A 21,867-nucleotide genomic window follows, 5' to 3' on the forward strand; every position below is an offset into this window, starting at 1 on the left:
AGGGTTGAGGTGGCATGACCAACTGCTTAACAATATTTTCAAGTCAGCAAAGATGCCTGAGGCGTGGAGATGGAGCACGATGATTCCTTTATATAAGAACAAGTGTGACATTTAGAGTTGCAACAACTATCGGGGTATTAAGTTCTTGAGTCACAAGATGAAGATTTGGGAGAGGGTGGTGGAGCGGAGGTTGAGGAAGTTTGTGTCTATCTCGGAGAATCAATTTGGTTTTATGCCTGGTCGCTCCACGACCGAGGCAATTCACCTTGTGCGGAGACTAGTAGAGCAATACAGAGAGAGGAAGAGGGATCTTCACATGATGTTTATTGACTTGAAAAAGGCGTATGACAAGGTTCCTAGGGAGGTCCTGTGGAGATGCTTGGACGCGAGGGGGGTCCCAGTGGCGTACATCACATCAGAGTGATTAAGGACATGTATGAGGGAGCAAAGACGCGGGTAAGGACAGTGGGGGGAGATTCGGAGCATTTTCCGGTCTTGACAGGGTTACACCAGGGATCAACTCTTAGTCCGTTTTTATTCGCTTTGGTGATGGATGTGTTGACGCAGAATATACAAGGCGAGGTGCCTTTGTGTATGCTTTTCGCGGATGATATAGTTTTGATTGATGAGTCGTGACAAGGGGTTAATGATAAGTTGGAGGTTTGGAGACAAACACTGGAGTCCAAAGGTTTCAGGTTAAGTAGGACCAAGAGAAAGTACTTGGAGTGCAAGTTTAGTGACTCGAGGCAAGAAGAGGAGGTGGTAGTGAAGTTGGATTCTCAGGCAGTTTGCAAGAGGGATAGTTTTAAGTATCTCGGATCTATGATCCAGGGTAATGGAGAAATATATGAGGATGTCTCTCACCGTATTGGGGCAGGTTGGATGAAATGGAGGCTCGCTTCGGGAATTTTATGCGATAAGAAGGTGCCCCAAGCTGAAAGGTAGATTCTATAGAGTTGCAGTTTGGCCTGCTATGTTGTATGGAGCGGAGTGTTGGTCGGTTAAGAATTCTCATATCCAAAAGTTGAAGGTGGCGGAAATGAGGATGTTGCGTTGGATGTGTGGATTCACTAGGGCTGACAGGGTTATGAATGAAATTATTCGGAAGAAGGTGAGAGTGGTATTAGTGGAGGATAAAATGCGGGAAGTGAGGTTGAGATGGTTTGGTCATGTGATGAGGAGAGGCACGGATGCCCTAGTTCGTAGGTGTGAGAGGTTGGCACTGGAAGGTTTCAAGCGGGTTAGGGGTATGCCGAAGAAATATTGGAGAGAAGTGATTAAATGTGACATGGAGAAGTTACAGCTGACTGAGGACATGACCCTGGATAGGAAGATTTGGAGGAAAAACATTAGGATAGAAGGCTAAGGGTGTGGATGAGTCGTAGTCAGTAATTAGGTGGACTTTGGTGTCCTTGGTTTGACAATGTGCAATATCTTGTAGATGTCGCACCTATGTTATTTTATGGTGTCCTATGCTTTTGTCCCTTTAGATTTGATGTGGATCATTTGGAGTGAGAGAAATAAGAGGGCTTTTGAACGGGTAGAAATGACTTTTGGGCAGCTGAGGAATAGCCTCAATCCCTTATTTATTTTTAGTGCACCTATGTAGTGCCGGGTTGTATAGAGGATTGGGTGTCTTTTGTAGAGAACCATGTCGTATTGTAGGTTATTTACTTTTAGAATACTTCTTGTATAGGGCCAATTTTAGCCTTGTGATTAATGAATCTATTTACCTGATCAAAAAAAAATTTAAGGATAACGAGTTACCAACAAATCTTTGTTAGGTGAGATAATGATGATTTTAACCAAATATAGATATGGTTATGGTCATAGAAACGATGAAGGAAAAGTTATTCTAGAGTTTATTTTAGCTCATGATTTACTGGGGGGATTTGGGGGGTGGGGGGAATGGGTGGTGGTTATGTTACAAGAAGACATGAAAAAACTAAGTGTACCGAACTGTATTCATACTTGCCCAATGGTGGTTTGTCTTGGATGTACTACGTAAGAGTATAGTGAGTAAAAAAACGACTTGCAAGCAATCAAGAATTTTGTGGTAGGCACTAAATGAAAGCGTTTCAAGCACTACAGAAAGGAGGGAACATGGGCCATAGAGGGCAAGAAAGATACCCGTGGTAGAAAATATCAAGTTGCAGTAAAAAGCAACAAGTGAAGTGTTGTTGTGTGTGTCTAAAGGTTTACGACCTCGATCAGTAGAATCCTGGTGGTGGAATCGCGAGATGCAAAGAGTTATTTGAGCTAAAAAAGAGTGCTATATAGAGGTACTAAAAGTAGAAGCCGGAGAAGCCTTTGAAGAATATAAGAGAGCTGAGAGGGAAGCTATGAAAGCTATTAGTAAAGCTCAAGGGAAAGCCTTAAATAGCTTGTATCAAAAGCTAGTGACATGAGAAGGGATACAATGCCCAACTACTGACTCCTGGAATTGCATTATCAGCATCTAGCCAGGAATGGCTATTAGTGGACACTTTCCACCGGTTAGAGAGGCCCTCTGTACATTAATAAAAGATATTTGCAAGGGTCAAAAATACTCGGTCGTAGGAATTTAGAACACCTAAATCATTTTGTATAGTGTACATCCTTTTGTTGATCCCTCGTGTTACTGAAGTTAAGTAACAAAGAAAACATTTAAAGGAGGCAATTGATGTTAAGATACGTGAGAGACATGCTGACATTGTCTATGCCTTACGAGAGAATTAATAAGAAAAGGAGCAAGAGTTGATTGAATTTTTTCACAAACAAAGCACGCAACGTGATCTCCCTGATGTTTGGAGTGGGGGTGGGGGTGGGGTGGCAGAGGAATTTTTTCCGAAGTCATATTATGAAAAGTTCTTCTTAACCTTGGAGGGATTGCCTTTCCATATATCTCTGTTTGGATCCCCAAGGCACGGGAAACATGTCTCTCTCTTTTTTTTTCACTTGGTTTGCAACAAGAGGGTAATCTTGATGTCAGAGAATTTAAGCTAGTTGAAAATTACTTCCGTCGACGGATGTTTTATGTGGTGAAAATGTGGAACATCTTCTTCCACATTATTGGATAGCTTCTTGGTTATGGTGAAAAATCCTGAGGTGGTTTAATATACATTAGGTGATGCCAAGCACTATGCAAGATGTATTATTGAGCTGGAAGTTTCGAAGATTGAGAAGACGTGTGGTTATGCAAGATGGATTATTGAGCTGCCATCAAGTTTTTTCCGAAGTCATATTATGAAAAGTTCTTCTGAACCTTGGAGGGATTGCCTTTCCATATATCTCTGTTTGGATCCCCAAGGCACGGGAAACATGTCTTTTTCTCTTTCACCTGGTTTGCAACAAGAGGGTAATCTTGATGGCAGAGAATTTAAGCTAGGTGAAAATTACTTCCGTCGACGTATGTTTTATGTGGTGAAAATGTGGATCATCTTCTTCCACTTTATTGGGTAGCTTCTTGGTTATGGTGAAAAATCTTGTGGTTTTAATATGCATTAGGTGATGCCAAGCACTATGAAAGATGTATTATTGAGCTGGAAGTTTGGAAGATAGAGGAGAAGACGTGTGGTGTGGAAGGTGCGCTTATGTTGGGTCATTTGGAGAGAGAGAGAGAGAGAGAGAGAGAATTATTGAAGAGGTAGAGAATGATTTTGCACATGTGAGGAGGAACCTCTTATCCGTCTCTTTGTGTACCCATGATGTTCCTTTATGTATGGACGATCGGATGTCATTCGTGAAAAAATTGTAAGTTTACTATCTTTGATATACTTCTTAGATACCAATGTTTTTCCCTAGACATTCAAAAAAACTTAATTAATTCATCAAAAAAAATAAGAAAATAGAAAATAAGAAAAGGAAGAGGTGAGAATAATGCTGTAGAAAACAAGTTCCTGAAAGAAACAACTATGACTTAGCATTTTACTTCTGAGGATCTCTTAGTTAAGGAAATTGATTAACTCATGTGACATGCCCTTCTACACGCATAATTACTTGGTATTTCTTTTTGTTAAACATTGTCATATTGGCTGTGGCCTGTGGGACTATAAACTATAAGATTAGTAGCATGTTCCTGTATAACACTATCCCTTGCACATGTAGGTTCTGGAAACTGCCCGACAAGTTGCAAGCTACCCAGCTTCCTCTACGCCGATCCCCTATGACCAAGTAAAAAATCAGTGTGAGGCCCTTGTTACTGGTAAACAACACAAGATGTCAGTCCTCCAGAGTTTCAAGATGCAACAGGATAAGGCATTAATATCCTATAATGAAAATGACAATAAGAGCTCTTCCTTATCAAAGATGGTGAGAATCACTCTATTTGTCCCTCTTTTGTGCTTGAATGATTTATTTACTTGTCATACTATATTTTTGATAAACTGAACAGCTCAATATTATAATATAGCAAAATGATCTATTTACTCCCCCTGTCTTATATTATGTGATGAGTAGACGAGGTAAAAGTGGTGCTAAACAAGCACAATTAAGTACCGTGTGCTCTACACCAGTGGAGGCTTATGGGCTAAAGTTAATACAATTGAGGCCCATGAACCTCAAGAAGCACAATAATCCAATCAAGATTAGAAATTTTTTCTTTCTAAAAACTTAGGATTTCTTTTTTCTTATTTTTCTTGTTTATGATTAGGATTTCTTGTTTCATATTTTTCTTGTTTATGATCATGATTTCGTGTTTCTTGTTTTCTAGTTGTGAGGTTCTTGTTCATTATCCAAAACAAAGTTGTGAGGTTCTTGTTTGGTAGGATTACATTTTTAGGTCTAGTCAAACTCGGTTTGTTAATAGGAGTCCCACATTGGGTGAAAAGGGGATGGGTGGTCTCTTTATTTAGTCTTGGACAATACTCCCCTCATGAGTTAGCTTTTGGGGTTGAGTTAGGTACAAAGTCTATTTCTTTAACATGGTATAGCAGGTCCCATCCCAATTTTTTTTACTGATGTTGGGCCGCCATATTAAATTTCCCACACTCCAGATGTCCAGTCTTGAGTGTGGTGTGTGGGGTGTTGAAGTGTCCCACTTTAGATGAAAAAGGAATGCATAGTCTCCTTACATGGTCTTGGATAATTCTTCCCTCTTGAGCTAAGCTTTGAGGTGGTTGAGTTATGCCCAAGGTCCATTTCTTAAACAAGCAATATGTCATTTAAACTAGGATTGTGAGATAGTATTCCATTCCTGCTAGAATCCCTGTTCCTAGATTAGCTAGGATAGGGTTTCCTTGACCTTACCAATTTTACTCATTGGAAGGCCTATTTAAGGGCTCAATCTGCTGAAGATAAACATTGGTGATTAGTGTTTTAAGTGGTTGCTTCAGAAACATGGTTAAAATTATTTTCCTTTGTCTTCCTTTATTCAAAGCTTCTCAGTCTTGTGGGATTGAGGAACATGTGAGTAAGGTTCTTCTAATCATATATTCTTCTTACATAAGTTTGAAGAACGCTAATGCTAGTTTTGTGAAAAAACGTCAGCAGAAGTGCTTTTGTTTTTATTTCTTTGTGCTTGAGAGGTCCAAAACCTTGAAAATACATTAATTTTGGCATCAGAGCCCAAATTAAGAATCAATGGAAACAGCCTTTCTACTTCATCAGAGGTAGAGGTACGGACTGCGTACATCTTACCCCCCAGACCCCACTAGGTGGGAATACATTGGGTTTGTTGTTGTATCAGAGCCCAAGCCCTATGTTATCATGTCGATGGAGAAGCAAGTAGTAAGTTTGGACCCTTTTCAATCGATCAGCAACTTCAGATTGAGAAATTAAGAATCACAGCTCTTGAACGTGAAAATAAAGAAATAAAAGTGCAATTTGATGGTTTGAAGGAATCAATGGAACATCGACAGAACTGGTTGAACATTTGGTGCTCTAGAGTCAGCCACCAAATCTGCTATATTTCCTACAACCTCCATCGTTACCACCCCTAACAGAACATGCTGCTGCAACATCTCCCACTTCAAAAGCCGACACTTCATCCACGAGCAAGGCATGTTGAGCAAGCTGAAGAGGTTGAAGCTGACCAGGACATGAAAGTACCAAGGTGCCATGTTCAATATGATAAAAATTCAGATTCAGAATATTCAGATAATCAAGGGAGTAAGGAGGATGAAACTGATGAAGATCAATATCAGTGTCATAGAAGAGATGCCAAAGGCCGCACAATAATCGGGAGAGGCATCAACATGATGATATTAAGCATGAAATTCAGATTACGATGGAAAATATCAAGGCGATGAATTCAGTAATTGACTTATAATTATTTGTTTCGTGAGAAGTAATGGAGAAAAATATTATTGAATTGTGTATCTAAATTATTACATTGAAACCCTATTTATAAATAACCACATTAGACTCCTTTTCCTACTAGGACACTGACATTAGAATCCTTCTCCAACTACGACACTGACATTAGAATCCTTTTACAACTACGACACTGACATTACAATCCTTTTCCAGGTAGAATTCTATATAATATTCCTATTCGTATTCATATTCCAACACTCCCCCTCAAGTTGTTGTGTACAACTAATATGTACCGAGCTTGTTACAAATGTAATTAATACGTGGACCAGTGAAGGACTTGGTGAAAATTTCTGCAAGCTGATCACTCGGTTTCACAAATTTTGTAACAATATCTCTGGAAAATATTTTCTCTCTCGCAAAGTGACAAATCAACCTCAATGTGCTTAGTCCTCTCATGAAATACTCGATGTGATGTGATATGAAGAGTCGCTTGGTAATCACACACAAGTTCCATTTCATTGATTTCTCCAAATTTTAACTCTCTCAACAATTGTTTAATCCATACTAGCTCACAAGTGGCTACCGCCATTGCTCGATATTTTGCTTCTGCATTAGATCGAGCAATCACACTTTGTTTCTTACTTTTCCAAGACACCACATTACCTTCTACTAAAACATAACCGGATGTAGACCGTCTATCATAAGGTGATCCTGCCCAATCAACGTCTGTATATCCAATGATCTGCTTATGACCTCGATCCTCGAAGAGTAGTCCTTTTCCTGGAATTGACTTAATATATCACACAATGCGAATAACTGCATCCTAATGACTATCACAAGGAGAATTCATAAACTGACTTACAAATAAGAAATGCAGGTTGGGTCACTATGAGATAGTTCAACTTACCAATTAGACGCCTATATTCCGAGATCATTGAGTGGCTCCCCCTGTCCTGGCAGGAGTTTAGTATTCGGATCCATAAGAGTGTCAATATGTTTATATCCCATTATTCTCATCTCCTTGAGAATGGTCTATGACGTACTTGCGTTGCGAAATATCAATACTTGATCTGGATTGAGCAACTTCAATACCTAAAAAATACTTCAGTCTGCTGATGTCTTAGTCTGGAAATGTAAAAGAGGTGCTGGTTCAAACTAATGATACCATCTTGATCATTGCCGGTAGTAACGATATCATTAACGTAAACCACCAAATAAATATCTAGAGTTAGAGTAGAATGTCGATAAAACACAGTGATTAGCTTCACTACGAAATCATGCCAAACTTCTGAATTAATGTGCTGAACTTTCCAAATCAAGCTAGAGGAGATTGTTTTAGACTATAAAGTGACCGACGAAATAAACACACCAGACTAAACTCCCCTGAGCAACAAAACCAAGTGGTTGTTCCATATAAACTTCCTCCTCAAGGTCACCATGGAGAAAAACATTCTTAATATCCAGCTGAAAAAGAGGCCACTGTCGAACAATCATAGATAGAAAAAGACGAACAAATGCTATTTTAGCCACGGGAGAGAAAGTATCATTATAATCAAGACCAAATATCTAAATGTACCCTTTGTCAACAAGGCGAGCCTTAAGTCGATCAATTTGGCCGTCCGGACTTTCACGGCATAAATCCAACGACGACCAACGGTTGATTTACCTGAAGAGAGAGGAACAAGCTCCCAAGTACTATTCGTATGTAATGCAGATATCTCGTCAATCATAGCCTGTCGCTATCCTGTATGAGAAACTGCTTCTTTTGTGGATTTAGGGATGGAGACAGGACAAAAATGATATAAAGACATAATGGGGTAATGATAGACGATGATAACTTAAAAAAGGTATATAATGAGGGTTAGAATTACGGGTGCACAATGTACCTTTTCGAAGTGCAATCGAAGGAGATAAGCCTATACTAGGTATAGGGTTAGGTGTGCAGGTGTAGGAGGGGAATCATCTAAGCCTGATGCTATACGTGGACGACAGTGATAATGTTTTTTTTTTTTAAAAAAAGATGGGGTAGCGAAAAGGGGTTAAAATGACTCTCTTTAGATTGAAATGACTTTCAAGCTTTCAATAAGCTTTTAACAGCTTTCAATAGTTTTTCTTAAGCATCGGAGGGCTTTAAATAGCCAACTTACAAAGAAAATCAGCATAAATTCAAAATTCAAAATAACTTAAAATATCTCAACTGACTAAACATTAAAATTCAAAATTCAAATTTATCCTAATCTAAATAGTTTAACTAAAAAACTAGTGTAGTAGTAACTTAAAGCAATTCCCAACATTCCTCCTTTGCTTTAGTTACTGCGATTTAAAAAAGTTGCTCCTCCTCAATTTTTGCTCTGGCAGTGCATGCTGAATTTTTCATTTTTTTTAACTTGCACTTTTTCTTTTTAGTATTGATCTTTCTCTTATTTCTTTTGATTCTTTGCTGGAAAAACACCATCAACAATCTTGTCTTGTTTGAAAGTACTTTCATAGGCTTTGCAAACTGTTGTAAGGTTTTTTCATCCCTCAAAACATCACATAAAAGATAGGTTTCAAGATATGATTTCTTCACAGACCAAAATTGATAGTTTTTGTCGGTGAAAATTTTTGGGGCATTCAAATAGAGACTGCTGCTTGACATCTTTTTGGTTGAAAATAATCCTATGCTTTAAAAATAAGCACAGGTTAAAAATGGGTAGCCTTGACAGGTTAAAAATAATATGGTAGCGCTTTGGAAGAATTTAAGATCCTATAAGATCAATGAAGCTCTTGATACCACTGTTTTTTTTTTTTTAAAGATGGGGCAGCGAAAAAGGGTTAAAATGACTTTCTTTGGATTGAAATGACTTTCAAGCTTTCAATAAGCTTTTAACAGCTTTCAATTGTTTTTCTTAAGCATAGAAGGACTTTAAATAGCCAACTTACAAAGAAAATCAACATAAATTCAAAATTCAAAATAGCTTAAAATATCTCAATTGACTAAACAAACTAACAACCTAGTTAAAATTCAAAATTCAAATTTATCCTAATCTAAATAATTTACAACAGCAACAACAATAACAAAAAACCCAGTATATTTCCACATAGTGGGGTCACGCAGTCCATACCACTACCTCAAAAGAGGTAGAGAGACTATTTTCGATAGACCCGGCTCAAGATAAGAGGCAGTATACAAAAGCATGCAAGGCATAGTCGTAGTCCACGTAATTATTGACTACGACTCATCCACACCCTTAGCCCTCTATCCCTATTCTTTTCCTCCATACCTTCCTATCCAGGGTCATGTCCTCAGTCAACTGCAACAGCTCCATGTCACGTCTAATCATTTCTCTCCAGTATTTCTTCGGTCTACCCCTACCTCACTTGAAACCATCCAAGGCCAACCTCACACCTACGAACTGGGGCATCCGTGCCCCTTCTCATCACATGACCAAACTATCTCAACCTCATTTCCTGCATTTTATCCTCCATTGACACCACTCCCACCTTCTCTCGTATAATTTTATTCCTAACCCTGTCAGCCCTCGTGAATCCACACATCCAGCGCAATATCCTCATTTCCGCCACCTTCAACTTTTGGATATGAGAATTCTTAACCGGCCAACACTCCACTTCATACAACATAGTAGGCCAAACTGCAACTCTATAGAATTTGCCTTTCAGCTTGGGGGCACCTTCTTATTGCATAAAATTTCCAAAGCAAACCTCCATTTCATCCAACCTTCCCCAATACGGTGAGAGACATCCTCATCTATCTCTCCATTTTCCTGAATCGTAGACCCGAGATACTTAAAACTATCCCTCTTGCAAACTGCCTGAGAATCCAACTTCACTACCATCTCCTCCTATTGCCTTGAGTCACTAAACTTAAATCTAAATAATTTATTTTACTAAAAACTAGTGTAGTAACGTAAAACAATTTCCAACAGATAAGTCATGAGTGGTGGCACTGTAGATGTGGTTGTAAAAGGTATTGTAGATTCCTCAAAAGTCGATGTAGGTAAGACTGGTAGCACTACAGATGAGAATGTAGAAGGATCCCTAAAAGTCGATATAGGTAAGACCTCAGACATATTAGGATGATCAGGATCAGAAGCAGATGTAAAGTAAGGTTGAGACTCACTGAATCTGACATCAGCTGACATAAGGTACCTATGAAGATCAGGTGAGTAGCAACGATATCCCTTTTGTACTCGAGAATAACGAAGAAAGACACATTTGAGAGCACAAGGGGTTAATTTATCTGTTCCTGGGATGAAGTTATGAACAGAACATGTACTCCCAAAGACACAAGGAAAACAGTTGAGAGGTGATTGAGGAAACAATAAGGAATTTGATTTTGAATGGAAGATGAGGGCATCAGGAGTTTGATTTGAATGGAAGATGAGGGCATCCGATTAATTAAATAGCAAGATGCGAAAACTGCATTACCCCAAAAATGCAGCGTAACATGGGATTGAATGAGAAGAGTGTGAGCAGTATCAATGAGGTGCCTATTCTTTCTCTCTTCTACTCTGTTTCGTTGAGGGGTATATAGGCAACAAGTCTGATGAATAATTCCTTGATGAGTCAAAAATTGTTGAAATTGGGAGGACATATATTCCATGGTGTTGTTACTACGAAAGGTACGAGTAGAGACACTTAATTGATTTTGTATTTCAGTACATTAACTCTTGAACACAGGAAATAATTTAGAGCGATCTTTCATTGAAAAAATCCAGGTACGTCTTGAATAGTCATCAATGAAGCTAATAGAATAATGAAACCCAGAGGTTGAACTGATTCTACTAGGACCCCAAATGTTAGAGTGAACTAAGAAAAACGTTAGAGTGAACTAAGAAAAGATAGACTTTGCACGATTCTGAGTACTACTTTGAAAGGTATTTCAAGTGTGTTTTCCAAGTTGACATGACTCAATCTAATATGGATAGACTAGACAAATTAGGCACTTTCTTTTGTAGTTTGAACAAACTAGGATGTCCTAAACATTTGTGAATTACGTTCGAAGAATATGTAATTGGACATGGTATGGAGGAGTTAGGAGAGCTAAGGTAGTAAAGGTCTTGTGATTCATATCCTACACCAATTGTTTGTCTTTTACTATTGTCATGCATTATAAAAGAGTCCTCAAGAAATAGTATGCCACTATTTAGGGCACGAGTCAAACGACTGATCGATGAAAAATTAAAAATGACAACAAAGGACAGAATTTAAAGTGAGAGGATAGGGGAGTAGCTTGTCCAACTTTTTTTGCTTTGTTTTGGTAACTATTGGCTAACGTGACAGGTGCAAGAACTGTGAATAAATATTAAACTATATTTGATAGAAGTTATTTATCGCCAGAAATATTATCAGAAGCCCCAGAGTCCACAACCCATGATCTAATAAATACACCCATTGATTACCTTATAGACTGAGTAACATGAGCATTTGAGGTGGTCGACCATGCAAAGAATAACATATTCCACGAGTATGTCCAATCCTATTACAATACACTTAGGCCGAGAATAACATACGTCACGAGTATGTCCATGCTTTTTACAATAACTGCATCTAAGTCGAGATCTTCCAAAACGACGTCCCCTCGTTGATTCATCATGGACCGAGACATTTAATTTTCTGATCTCCTCATTAAAGATTCGAAAGTGATCGTGCTTGAACTTCCAATTCCCATATATTTGGAGCCAAAAATATCACACCCAAAAGACATCTTGTGAAATTTGACTTGAAAGCAGCAAGAAACAGATCTGGATTTTGAGAATTCAAATTTTCTCTTTAAAATAGAGATCGGAAGTTGCTAACACAAATCAATCACCGGAAATTGACGCATGGTGACTTGAGTTTTCTTTTCTTGAAGTTTCTCACAGATGCTCTGATACCATGTGAGAAATAATGGACAAAATATCATTGACTTGTATATCTAAATTATTACATTAAGACCGTACTTATAGACACTACATTAGACTTCTTTTCCGACTAGGACATTGGCATTAGACTCCTTTTCCAACTGGGACACTGACATTAGACTCATTTTCCCTCCTTTTCCAACTAGGACACTGACATTAGACTCCTTTTCTAACTAGGACACTGACATTACAATCCTTTTTCAGGTAGGATTCTATATAATATTCCTATTCCTATTCATGTTCTAATAATTATAAACAGTATTATATAATATTCCTATTCCTCTGTTTTATATTCCTTATGGGTGCCGTATCTATGTTATGTCATCTGCTTCTGTGCTGTACTATGTGTTGTGTGATATCTCGTGACTTGAGCCGGGGGTCTTTCGGAAACAGCCTTTCTACTTCATCAGAGGTAGAGGTATGGACTGCGTACATCTTACCCCCCCCAGACCCCACTAAGTGGGAATACACTGGGTTTGTTGTTGTTGTATTATGAAAAGAAGCTTAAGAAGGTTAAGCTTGTCAGTTTCGAAAGAGAAGGTCAAGGTTGTTTCTATCAAGTTCAGAAGTTATACACATCACTATGGTGGGAAAACCTCAAAAACGAGCGAAACTCTATGAAAAAAGCACGGATTCAGAGTTGGGAGAGGATAAAATGGGAATCACATCAACAATTCTTGCAAGCAATATACAAAGAGGATTCTTAGTTGAAGTTTTATTCTATTGGACGAGGAATATTACTCATGGATGAGTACACTCGATAATTTGAATATGTGAGGCTCAAAAATGTCTTTAAAGGAAAACCATCCCGCCTAATTGCTCGATATTTGGCTGGGTTAAATGAGCCATTTGTGAATGTGATACTTTTGGACCATCCCGCGTAATTGCTTGATATTTGGATGGATTAAATAAGCTTATTGTGAATGTGATACTTTTGGAGCCCCTTGGACCTTTGGAGATGTCGAACTAGCTAAGATTGTAGAGACACAACAAAAGCAAGCAATTACATTTTCTTCATCAACTACCATTAAAAGGCCACACACTCTAAACCAGGGGAGTAGTAGTTCTAGCTCTACAAAGCCACAATAGTCTAATGTAAAACGAGTCATGAAAGTTGAAGGGAAGCCCATGACTTCAGGAACTATTCTTAAAAAGAGATGTCACAAATGTGGAGGATTTAGGCTATACAAGCTGATTGTCCTATGAAAATGCATTCTCCATCCTTGAAGGAGCAACTCATGAAGATGATTATGAAAAGCAACACGCTGATAAATTGGAAGTAGTAGATGAGTATGGAGATGAGGGAGAATACCTTATGATCTGTCAAATTCTTCATTCAAATTCTAACTAGGAGGAACCATGGTTGCAGAACAGTATCTTCCATACACGTATAAGAGAAGAATTTGTAAACTCATTGTTGATTTTGGACGTTGTACCAGCATAGTTTTTGAAGAAATGGTAACTAAATTGGGATTTGACACGGATCTATTGCAAAAGCAATACAAGATGAGATGGTTGAATGAATGAAGGAATGTGCTCTATTGCAAAAGCAATACAAGATGAGATGGTTGAATGTATGAAGGAATGCACAAGTTAATAAACAATACTCCTTCCGTTTCAAAAGGATGACCTACTTTGACTTGGCACAAAGTTTAATAAAATAAAGAAGACTTTTGAATCTTGTTGCCTTAAATTAAAGTTGTGTCAAATGTATCAAAATGCCCTTTAATCTTGTGGTCCTACACATGCCAAGTGGAAAGTTGAAATTAAAGTATTGCCAAAAAAAGGAAATGGGTCATTCTTTTTAAAACGGACTAAAAAGAAAAGTAGGTCATTATTTTTGAAACGAAGGGAGTACCTTTTTTCTTTCTCTTTTTTTTTTTTTTTTGGAAATTATTAGTCTCAATATCCCAAATTTTCCCTTAATGACTTGTTTGGACTCACTTTAAATAAATATTCATTTGTTTTATAGGGATAGAAAATGAAGGCATGTGAAACTCTCATGACCACTCTTTTAAAAGTATAATTTTGGTACTCTTGCGCTTATATTTGACTTACACGGGAAAGGCCATATTGAATTTCTTAAATTCCATCCCCATAAACTCCTTCTCATAAAAGAGACAGAATATTGAGCAAACTTATCAAGTAATCAACTTTTATTCCACAAACTTTTATTTCTCTTTCAATTTGTTCATTTGACTTCTAACTTGCAAGTTGTCCAGTAGAGTGGCTCTAATTCATGACTAATAGTTGTTTATATGGTTAATCACTAATATTTGAAGTCATTCGGTTCAATTTTTTAAAAAATAATAAGCAGCACTAGTAGTTTCCTTTAATACAACAATAATGCCTCAGTCCCAAATGACATTGGCTATATGAATCCTTATCGGCCATATTCTTCTAGATGCCAGTATTATGTAAATTCAAAAAAAAGTAATAGAAGTTCTCTATATGTATAAATGCTTGAAAGGCTAAACCACTCCTAATAAGCTTATTCGACCCACAATCCCACTTTAAGGAGCTAAAATGTCTAAAACATATCCTCAACTAATAGATATCATTTATGTAGATGTTTTTCTTTCATTTCCCCATCCTTTGCAAGAATTGACAATTGTTAACGTAAGTAAATATAGAATACACGTAATCCCACAGAAGGATTTCTTTTTATGAATTGTTCATTTTAAATATTCAATTTAAATAAGTCGTATCTTGCTCAGACCAATAAATAGAGCTGAGGTTATAGTTAAAGCCGCTAATAGAAAACCGAAATAACTAGTTATAGTAAGCATGAAGGGGCTAAATTTAATGAAATATGTTCTTTTTATACATGGATCTCGAGAGATAGTAGGTCGTTCGAGAAAACTTCATTCCATCAGATTTTAGGTCTACCTCGTCCTTTTTAACACCCTCACTACGGTTTCACACTTCCGAAATGATGCATCGGGAGGTCTTTAGAGGACATGGTCAAACCATCTGAAGAAAACTTATGTCATTTTTATCCTCGATGTGTGCTACTTGAACCTGCTCGGCAATGTGATTATTTCTAATCTTGTATGACTGCACATCCATCTTAGGATTTGCATAGCTACAAAATTCATCTTGTGGATGTGTTAAACTCTACTGGCCCACATTCACTCTTGTATTTAACATACACCATGGAACCTTATCTTGTATTGTGTTGGTTAGCTCATCTATAAATAGGTTAAACAAGTAGGGGCTCAATGTCGATCCCTTGAGGAAATCCACGGTTGTAAGGAACTATTTTGTATCTCCTATTACTATTCTTATGCTAGTGATGGTCCTTGCGTACATGCACTTTATGATATTTATACATTTACTATGAATTCATTTATTTTCATACACCCCTCAAAGGATCTTTCTTAGTACTCTACTGGCAGGAACCAGATAAGGAACATCATATGTTTTTCTCGGTCAATGAACACCATGTCCAATCTATCTCGTGATACATTTCCATCATCTCCGTAGAAAAATAAAATCTTCATTATAGATCTTTCGGGATAAATCTAAGCTGGTTCTCTATCACTCTTGTAGTGTCCCTAAATTACGATCTATGACTCTTCCCTAGGGTTTCATCATATGGCTCGTAAGTTTTATGCTATGATTGTTTGTACAATTCTAAATGTCTCCCTTGTATTATAAATATAATGTGGAATAGTGGTACTCTTTCTCCAATCTCCACTTGTGTGAGCTTGCTTCCCAAGTTCGAATAGGCTGTCTGCCAGCGTAAGAACTAAGATTGATGTTATAAAATTTGAGAAAGAAGGAAAGGCTTCTTTATAATTCATCCTATATTCAACACCATTGCTCCCAACGTTTAACAGTCATGCACACATACAACTGAGGTGTTCAAATTATATAGTGACTAAAGAGGGACGAATCCGTGCATATACACAACAATTCATGTACCCTAATAATTCGCACAGACAACTCACTTGCCATAACCACATTTAGGTGTGAAAATAGATGTGTTAGCCTGCAATTGCTACAACAAAAGCCAAAACACACAATTGGGGTATGGCCATTTTTGGCCACCTCCTCAATTGCAACCTCACAATTGCGATTCACCACAAAAAATAAAATATCCCACATGCTGAAATGATTTCTTGCCCAAAACTCGCGAGGGTTCCAACCCTGTCATCCCAAAATAAGGGGTTGAGATGTTATATTTTTTCCCCTCTTAAAAAAACATTCGTCCTCGAACGAGTTTAGAATTGTTCCTGAGTTGTCAAAGAACTGCAGATATTTGCTTTGCATGTCCGACCCCATCTCCAAGTATATTCCTCTATCAGATAATCCTTCCAATGCACGTTTATTGAAGCTATCTCCGTCGACCTCAGCTTCCCAACCTGCCTGTCAAATATGAGTGACTCAAGCTGTACTGTATCCAACTTCAACGCGTGGCACTTATCCTCAATATTCCCTTGTGACATAGATACATGAAATATAAAGATGTATTGCTGTTATGCCTGGTGGCACGGCAACTCTACAAGCCACATCTCTAATATGCTCTAACACCTCAGATGAGCCTATCATTGTCTCAACTTGCTTTTCTTCCCAAACTCATACCCCTTGATAGGGAAAACTTCAGAAGCACTTTCTCACCCTCCATGAACATGTACCTCTTTAATGTTAACATGGAATCAATTTAAAGAAAATTGGAAGCTCAAAACTGGTGGTGTGGATTCGTTATTTATCTTGTGTTTCAAGTGTTCGTTGTGAAAAAGTCATCTGGCTTTAGAAATCTTTTCTATCTTGCACGGGTGGACCTTGGTTCGGCTGGTCGTTGTCGCAGCTTTCAAAAAACTCACCAAGTTTTTTGAAATTGAGATTGAAGAATTAGAAAGAATTCGTAATGACAAACACGATTCCCTCAAGTTTGGTTGGGAAGTTATTGTAATTAGAAGTATATACATTGTGGTAAGTGTTATAATTACAAAATCAAATCAAATGAAATCAAATGAACGCTATTAATGGTGCATCTTGGTGTTGTTGGTTTTTAGCAAAGAAATTGGAAAATAACGGAGAAAAGATAATTGATAGAAAAATACTGCAGTGAGGTCAAATGGAATTATTTTATTCAGCTTTGTTGAACTCTACATTTATAAGAATAAAAGAAGTAAAAAGATAATAATAAACTAGTCTAAAATATCTATGTAAAATATATCTTAACTAACTAATTTCTAACAAATAGGCAAAGCTAGCTTATTAATTTTAACTAAGATTTACTCAAAACAAAAGCAGTAAAATTAAGTTACTACAGTTCAAAAACATAATTCTAACAGTCCTTCTAGCTTGAGGAACTACAAATTCTAGACTTGGCTGGAATTGATCTCATGAATAAATATGACAATTCTTCTTTGGTCTTGTAGTTAGTTTTATCCATGTTGTCAAGTTGTAGCTCTTGATTATCAACAAATTTTATCAATATCAGACACATAAATGACATCTGAAATTATTTATGTATCTCCACACGTTTTGATTACAATAGTCCCTTTTCCTATCGTAGGAATATAGTCACCATTGTCAATTCTGATTTTCTTATTTTCCATAGACATGAACTCTTTAAAAAGATTTTTGTCACCACTGTCAATCATTCAAAATCATATTTTCTGGTTGAAAAATAGGTTGGCACAAATAAATGGTCATCTTCTTCTTCATTGGTGATTTGTGCATCTACTTCATCTTTATTAGATTTGCTTTTAGGACCAAACTGTTTGTAGATCTTGCGTTGTGCATCTCGCCTCTTCTAACATTTAAATGGAGGATGACCATTTTTGTCATAGTGTTGACAAGGTGGGTAATTTTTTAAAAAATTACCCTTAATTTGAGTTTTGTGGTTGGCTGCTAATGCTCTTTCAACCATACTATTTTGCCTCATAAGCCTCCTTTGCACCTGTGTCTGAAAACGATTTAAAAATTCTGTCAAGGTAATTTTGGACAAATTTTGTCGGGCACAGTTACAAGAATATTTTCAACAATGTTTGAATCTTTAAATTTAGTGCCTAGCAGCCTTACCTTGTTAACAATGTCAAACAATCTTTATATGCTTCATATCTATCAGGCGCTGTTACAAGAATATTTTCAACAATTCTTGAATTTTTAAATTTAGTGCCTTAGCGGCCTTACCTTGTTAACAAAGCCAAATAATCTGTCATGAGTATCCCTTGACTGTTTTAGACTTTTTTATTCTCTGCAACTCGAATTCCCTTGTTAAACTCAATACTTCATTCCTTGTATTCTTTCATCTCCAACATATTTTTTCTTTAGATAATCCCAAGTTTCTTTTGGTGATGTGAGAATCATAATTCTCGCAAAAATAGTTGTTGAAACAACAACAAAGAAAGTTGCATTTGCTTTGGACTTAATGGTTTTCTTTTCCATGTGACTTTGGGCAACGGTGGGATTGTTTGACAGCGGACGAATTTCAAAATCCTCTTCCACGGCTCCCAAAGATGAAGAACCTCCAAGTAGGTTTCCATTCTCACAACCCGTAGTTGATAATTTTCACCATCAACAATAAGAGGAGCCTTTTGTGTAAAACTATTTTTGGAATCCATTTTTTCACTCAGTTCTTCAAGAAAATGACTCTAGATACCAATTGAAAGAAATTGAAAATAACCTAGAAAAAATATTGATTGAAAAATCTGCAATGAGGTGAAAGGGAATTATGTTATTCACATTTATAAGAACAAAATCGGTGTAAAAGATAATAATAAATTGGCCTAGAATATCTCTGCAAAATATCTCTTAACTAATTACTAACAAATAAGAAAATCTAGCTAACTATTAGCCAGTATTTATTCAAAAAACTAAAGCAGTAAAATAAAGTTACTGCAGTTCAAAAACATAATTCTAACAGGATGCTATCTTTAGCACTCCCCTCAAGCTGTAGTGTATATATCATTCGCTCCAAGTTTGTTATAAAAAGTCTCTTCTTTAAGTGGCAGCATTCTCAATGGCATTCCTAACCAAGTGATAATCATATACTTGATCATCATATATCTGACCCATAAATCTTAATTCAATTGAAGCAGACCATGATATGTAATTACTACTTACCCTTCAAGTTTGCTGTGGTAATAGTGGGAGAACTTGAAATGGAGGAAAAGTGAGGTCTAATGTAACATGTATTTTAAGTCACCTTTTTTTGGGGTTTATATTGAGGTTTCCAAGGAGTTCTATAGCTGAGTCCGGAGAAAAAAATAGTAGAGTCCCAAAAGCTATAACAAAGAAAGTGATACCGAAGGAATGCCGGGATACATCTGGAATTGCCAAAAAAATGAATATCAGGCCTGACATAAATGGAGAGTGATGGTGTTGTGCTGAGGAGAGCTGAAAGAGTTATGTCAGATAATACCACTATATATGTCATAATAACATTGTTGACGCCTCAGATTTATGATTTGAAGCAGCGCCACTGAGAAATAGATGTTGGGGACCACTCAGGATGAGCTGATGTATAGAGAGTCGACTAATGCCGAATCTGGTGAGAGAAGACGTTGGAATTTGTCTCACGTGCCAGCTTGAAGTTTTAGTGAAACTGATCTGTGCATGGTTACCAATGGTGAGGTTCCTGGTAATAGGCTTCTCGGCATGAGGTTGTAGGAGCTCTGCAGATCTTTTGTGTCAGATGTGATGCTTAGAAATAACTTTACACCTCCAAATTGAAATTATTTCAAATCAGAAGGATTGTTCCATCGCAGAGGGTTATACTCATTTTGTGAGAAAATGAAAGAAAAGGAAAGGATATTAGAATTTTCCATGGCTGATGCCTGATTGCTCTAATTCTATGTATAATTAGAGAGAATATATAGTAATTCGAAGTGAATACAATTTGGTAAGTGTCTAATTACAAAATCAAATAAATTCTAATCAAATCAACCAATTAATGGTAAATCTTGTACTAGTTTAACAGCGACAGTGTGTTGAGTTTATTAAGAAATTAATAAAGGTAATCGCTTTGCAATGATAAATGAAAGATTTTTGGAAAACGTTTGGGGTTACCAGACAATTCTACATGACGGATCATTTGACTAAGTTTGTCTTTGCCTATCCTTTGCTGAAGAAAGATACCAAAGTTTGACTTCAATGATAATTTATGTTAATAATCACCAAGATGAATGTTGGATAGTGAAATTATGATAGTGGTGTATAGTCTATATTGTTTTTTCAATAGCCAATGACCCTCTAATCTTCTCAATATTTATATAGATTTTGAGAGCTTTCATAACCTTGTTGTGTTTGGAGGTACAAGCACTGGCCGATTTAGACTAGAATATTGCTAGAAATTCAACATGATACGGAAACACCATCAGGAAGGACTGTTCTCAGTATATTGGTGTAAAATTAGGGGGTTGTCTGAAGTAACAGGGAGGTCAACAGGACCCTGGAAGTCCGTGTAGAAGAGTGTAGCACCAACTAAGGTGAAATGCTTCTCCTAGCTAATAGTCAGAAGAACTTGTTTGACTCATGAAGCACTACAACAAAGGGGAATCTACATTGCTTCAAGATGCTTATTATATAAGGAGGCTTTAGAGACAAACAACCACCTTTTCCTACACTATAGAGTTGCACCAGAAGTGTGGGCATTATTCATTAATTTGGTTAAGGTGAACTGGTCTATGCCAGTGCGTACTACTGATCTTTCAAGTTGTTGGATTAGGAGGGGAGGTAGCAAGAGCCAGAAGATTTGTTGGAAAACAATACCTGCCTGTAATTGGTGGTGAAAAACAGTACCTACCTGTATTTGGGGGAACATTTTGAAGGAAAGAAATAAAAGGATTTTTTTGAAGGAGAGCTCCATACAGAGGTCAAAGGTCATCATTTCTTATGTTTTTGGTGTAAAGAACAATGTATAGAAGAGAAGTTCAGTTAGTTGACTTCATAGAATTACTGTGTAGTTTCTGTAAGTGTAAAGTTTTGGAGGTGGCCAGCATTCCCTTATTGCTGTGTAATACAAAGTTACCCGTTTCAACAAAAGTAATGCTAGAAATTTAAGTATTGGGTCCATCCAACAATAACAACATACCCGGTGTATTCCCACAAAGTGAGGTTTGGGGAGGGTAAAGTGTACGCAGTCTAGACCACTACCTCAGCTGAATTAAAGAGCTGTTTTCGATGGTCTCGCGGCTCAGGATAGATATCAGTATAACAAACAAAAAACATAAAAACAACCAACAAAATGGGATAACACACCGCTAGATAATAAAAGAAACAAGACACCCACAGAATAATACTATAAACTATCTATCCGGAAATCACAAACATCACCAAAACACTATGAACAAAAAGCTACAGGCACAAATACAAATAAAGCACTCCTTCCTACTATTACGAACGTACTCCCACCCAAGAACGAAGCTAACCCCCTCGACGAAAATTTTTGCCATTTATATATAGTTAATTTTTTTTTTTTTAATGTATATAAAGTAGATGTTGAACCCCCCTCGATTAGTTCGTATGTTTACTTTTGAACCCCCCTCGATTAGTTCGTATATTTACTTTTGAACCCCCTTAACGAAAACCCTGGCAAAAATTTTACTATTTATATATGGTTAAAATTATTTTTTATGTATATACAGTAGACGTTGAACTCTCCTCGATTAGTTTGTATGTTTTTTTCTGAATCCCCTTAACGAAACCCCTGGCTCCGCCACTGATCCTGCTCACCAATCCTTTACCCTAATTCGCGTCCTCCACACCTTTCTAT

General features: G+C 37.1%; 1 protein-coding gene across 5 annotated transcripts in view; it reads left to right on the top strand.

The window, feature by feature from the left end:
• Positions 1–21,867, top strand: part of LOC107847362 (protein SEMI-ROLLED LEAF 2) — a 51,981-nt gene that overhangs the window by 28,795 nt on the left and 1,319 nt on the right. For 2 of the 5 annotated variants that reach the window (XM_016691567.2, XM_047399000.1), the window contains one exon: positions 4,087–4,290. The exons of 1 other annotated variant lie outside the window; for it this stretch is intronic. In XM_016691567.2, the coding sequence (XP_016547053.2) occupies positions 4,087–4,290 (204 nt within the window). Of the gene's footprint in view, positions 1–4,086; positions 4,291–18,572; positions 18,626–21,867 lie in introns of those variants that run through there. 2 more of the 5 variants (XM_047398997.1, XM_047398999.1) reach the window with 2 other exon arrangements.

Source organism: Capsicum annuum, chromosome 11, assembly GCF_002878395.1.
Source record: "Capsicum annuum cultivar UCD-10X-F1 chromosome 11, UCD10Xv1.1, whole genome shotgun sequence".
NCBI classification, from domain to species: Eukaryota; Viridiplantae; Streptophyta; class Magnoliopsida; order Solanales; family Solanaceae; genus Capsicum; species Capsicum annuum.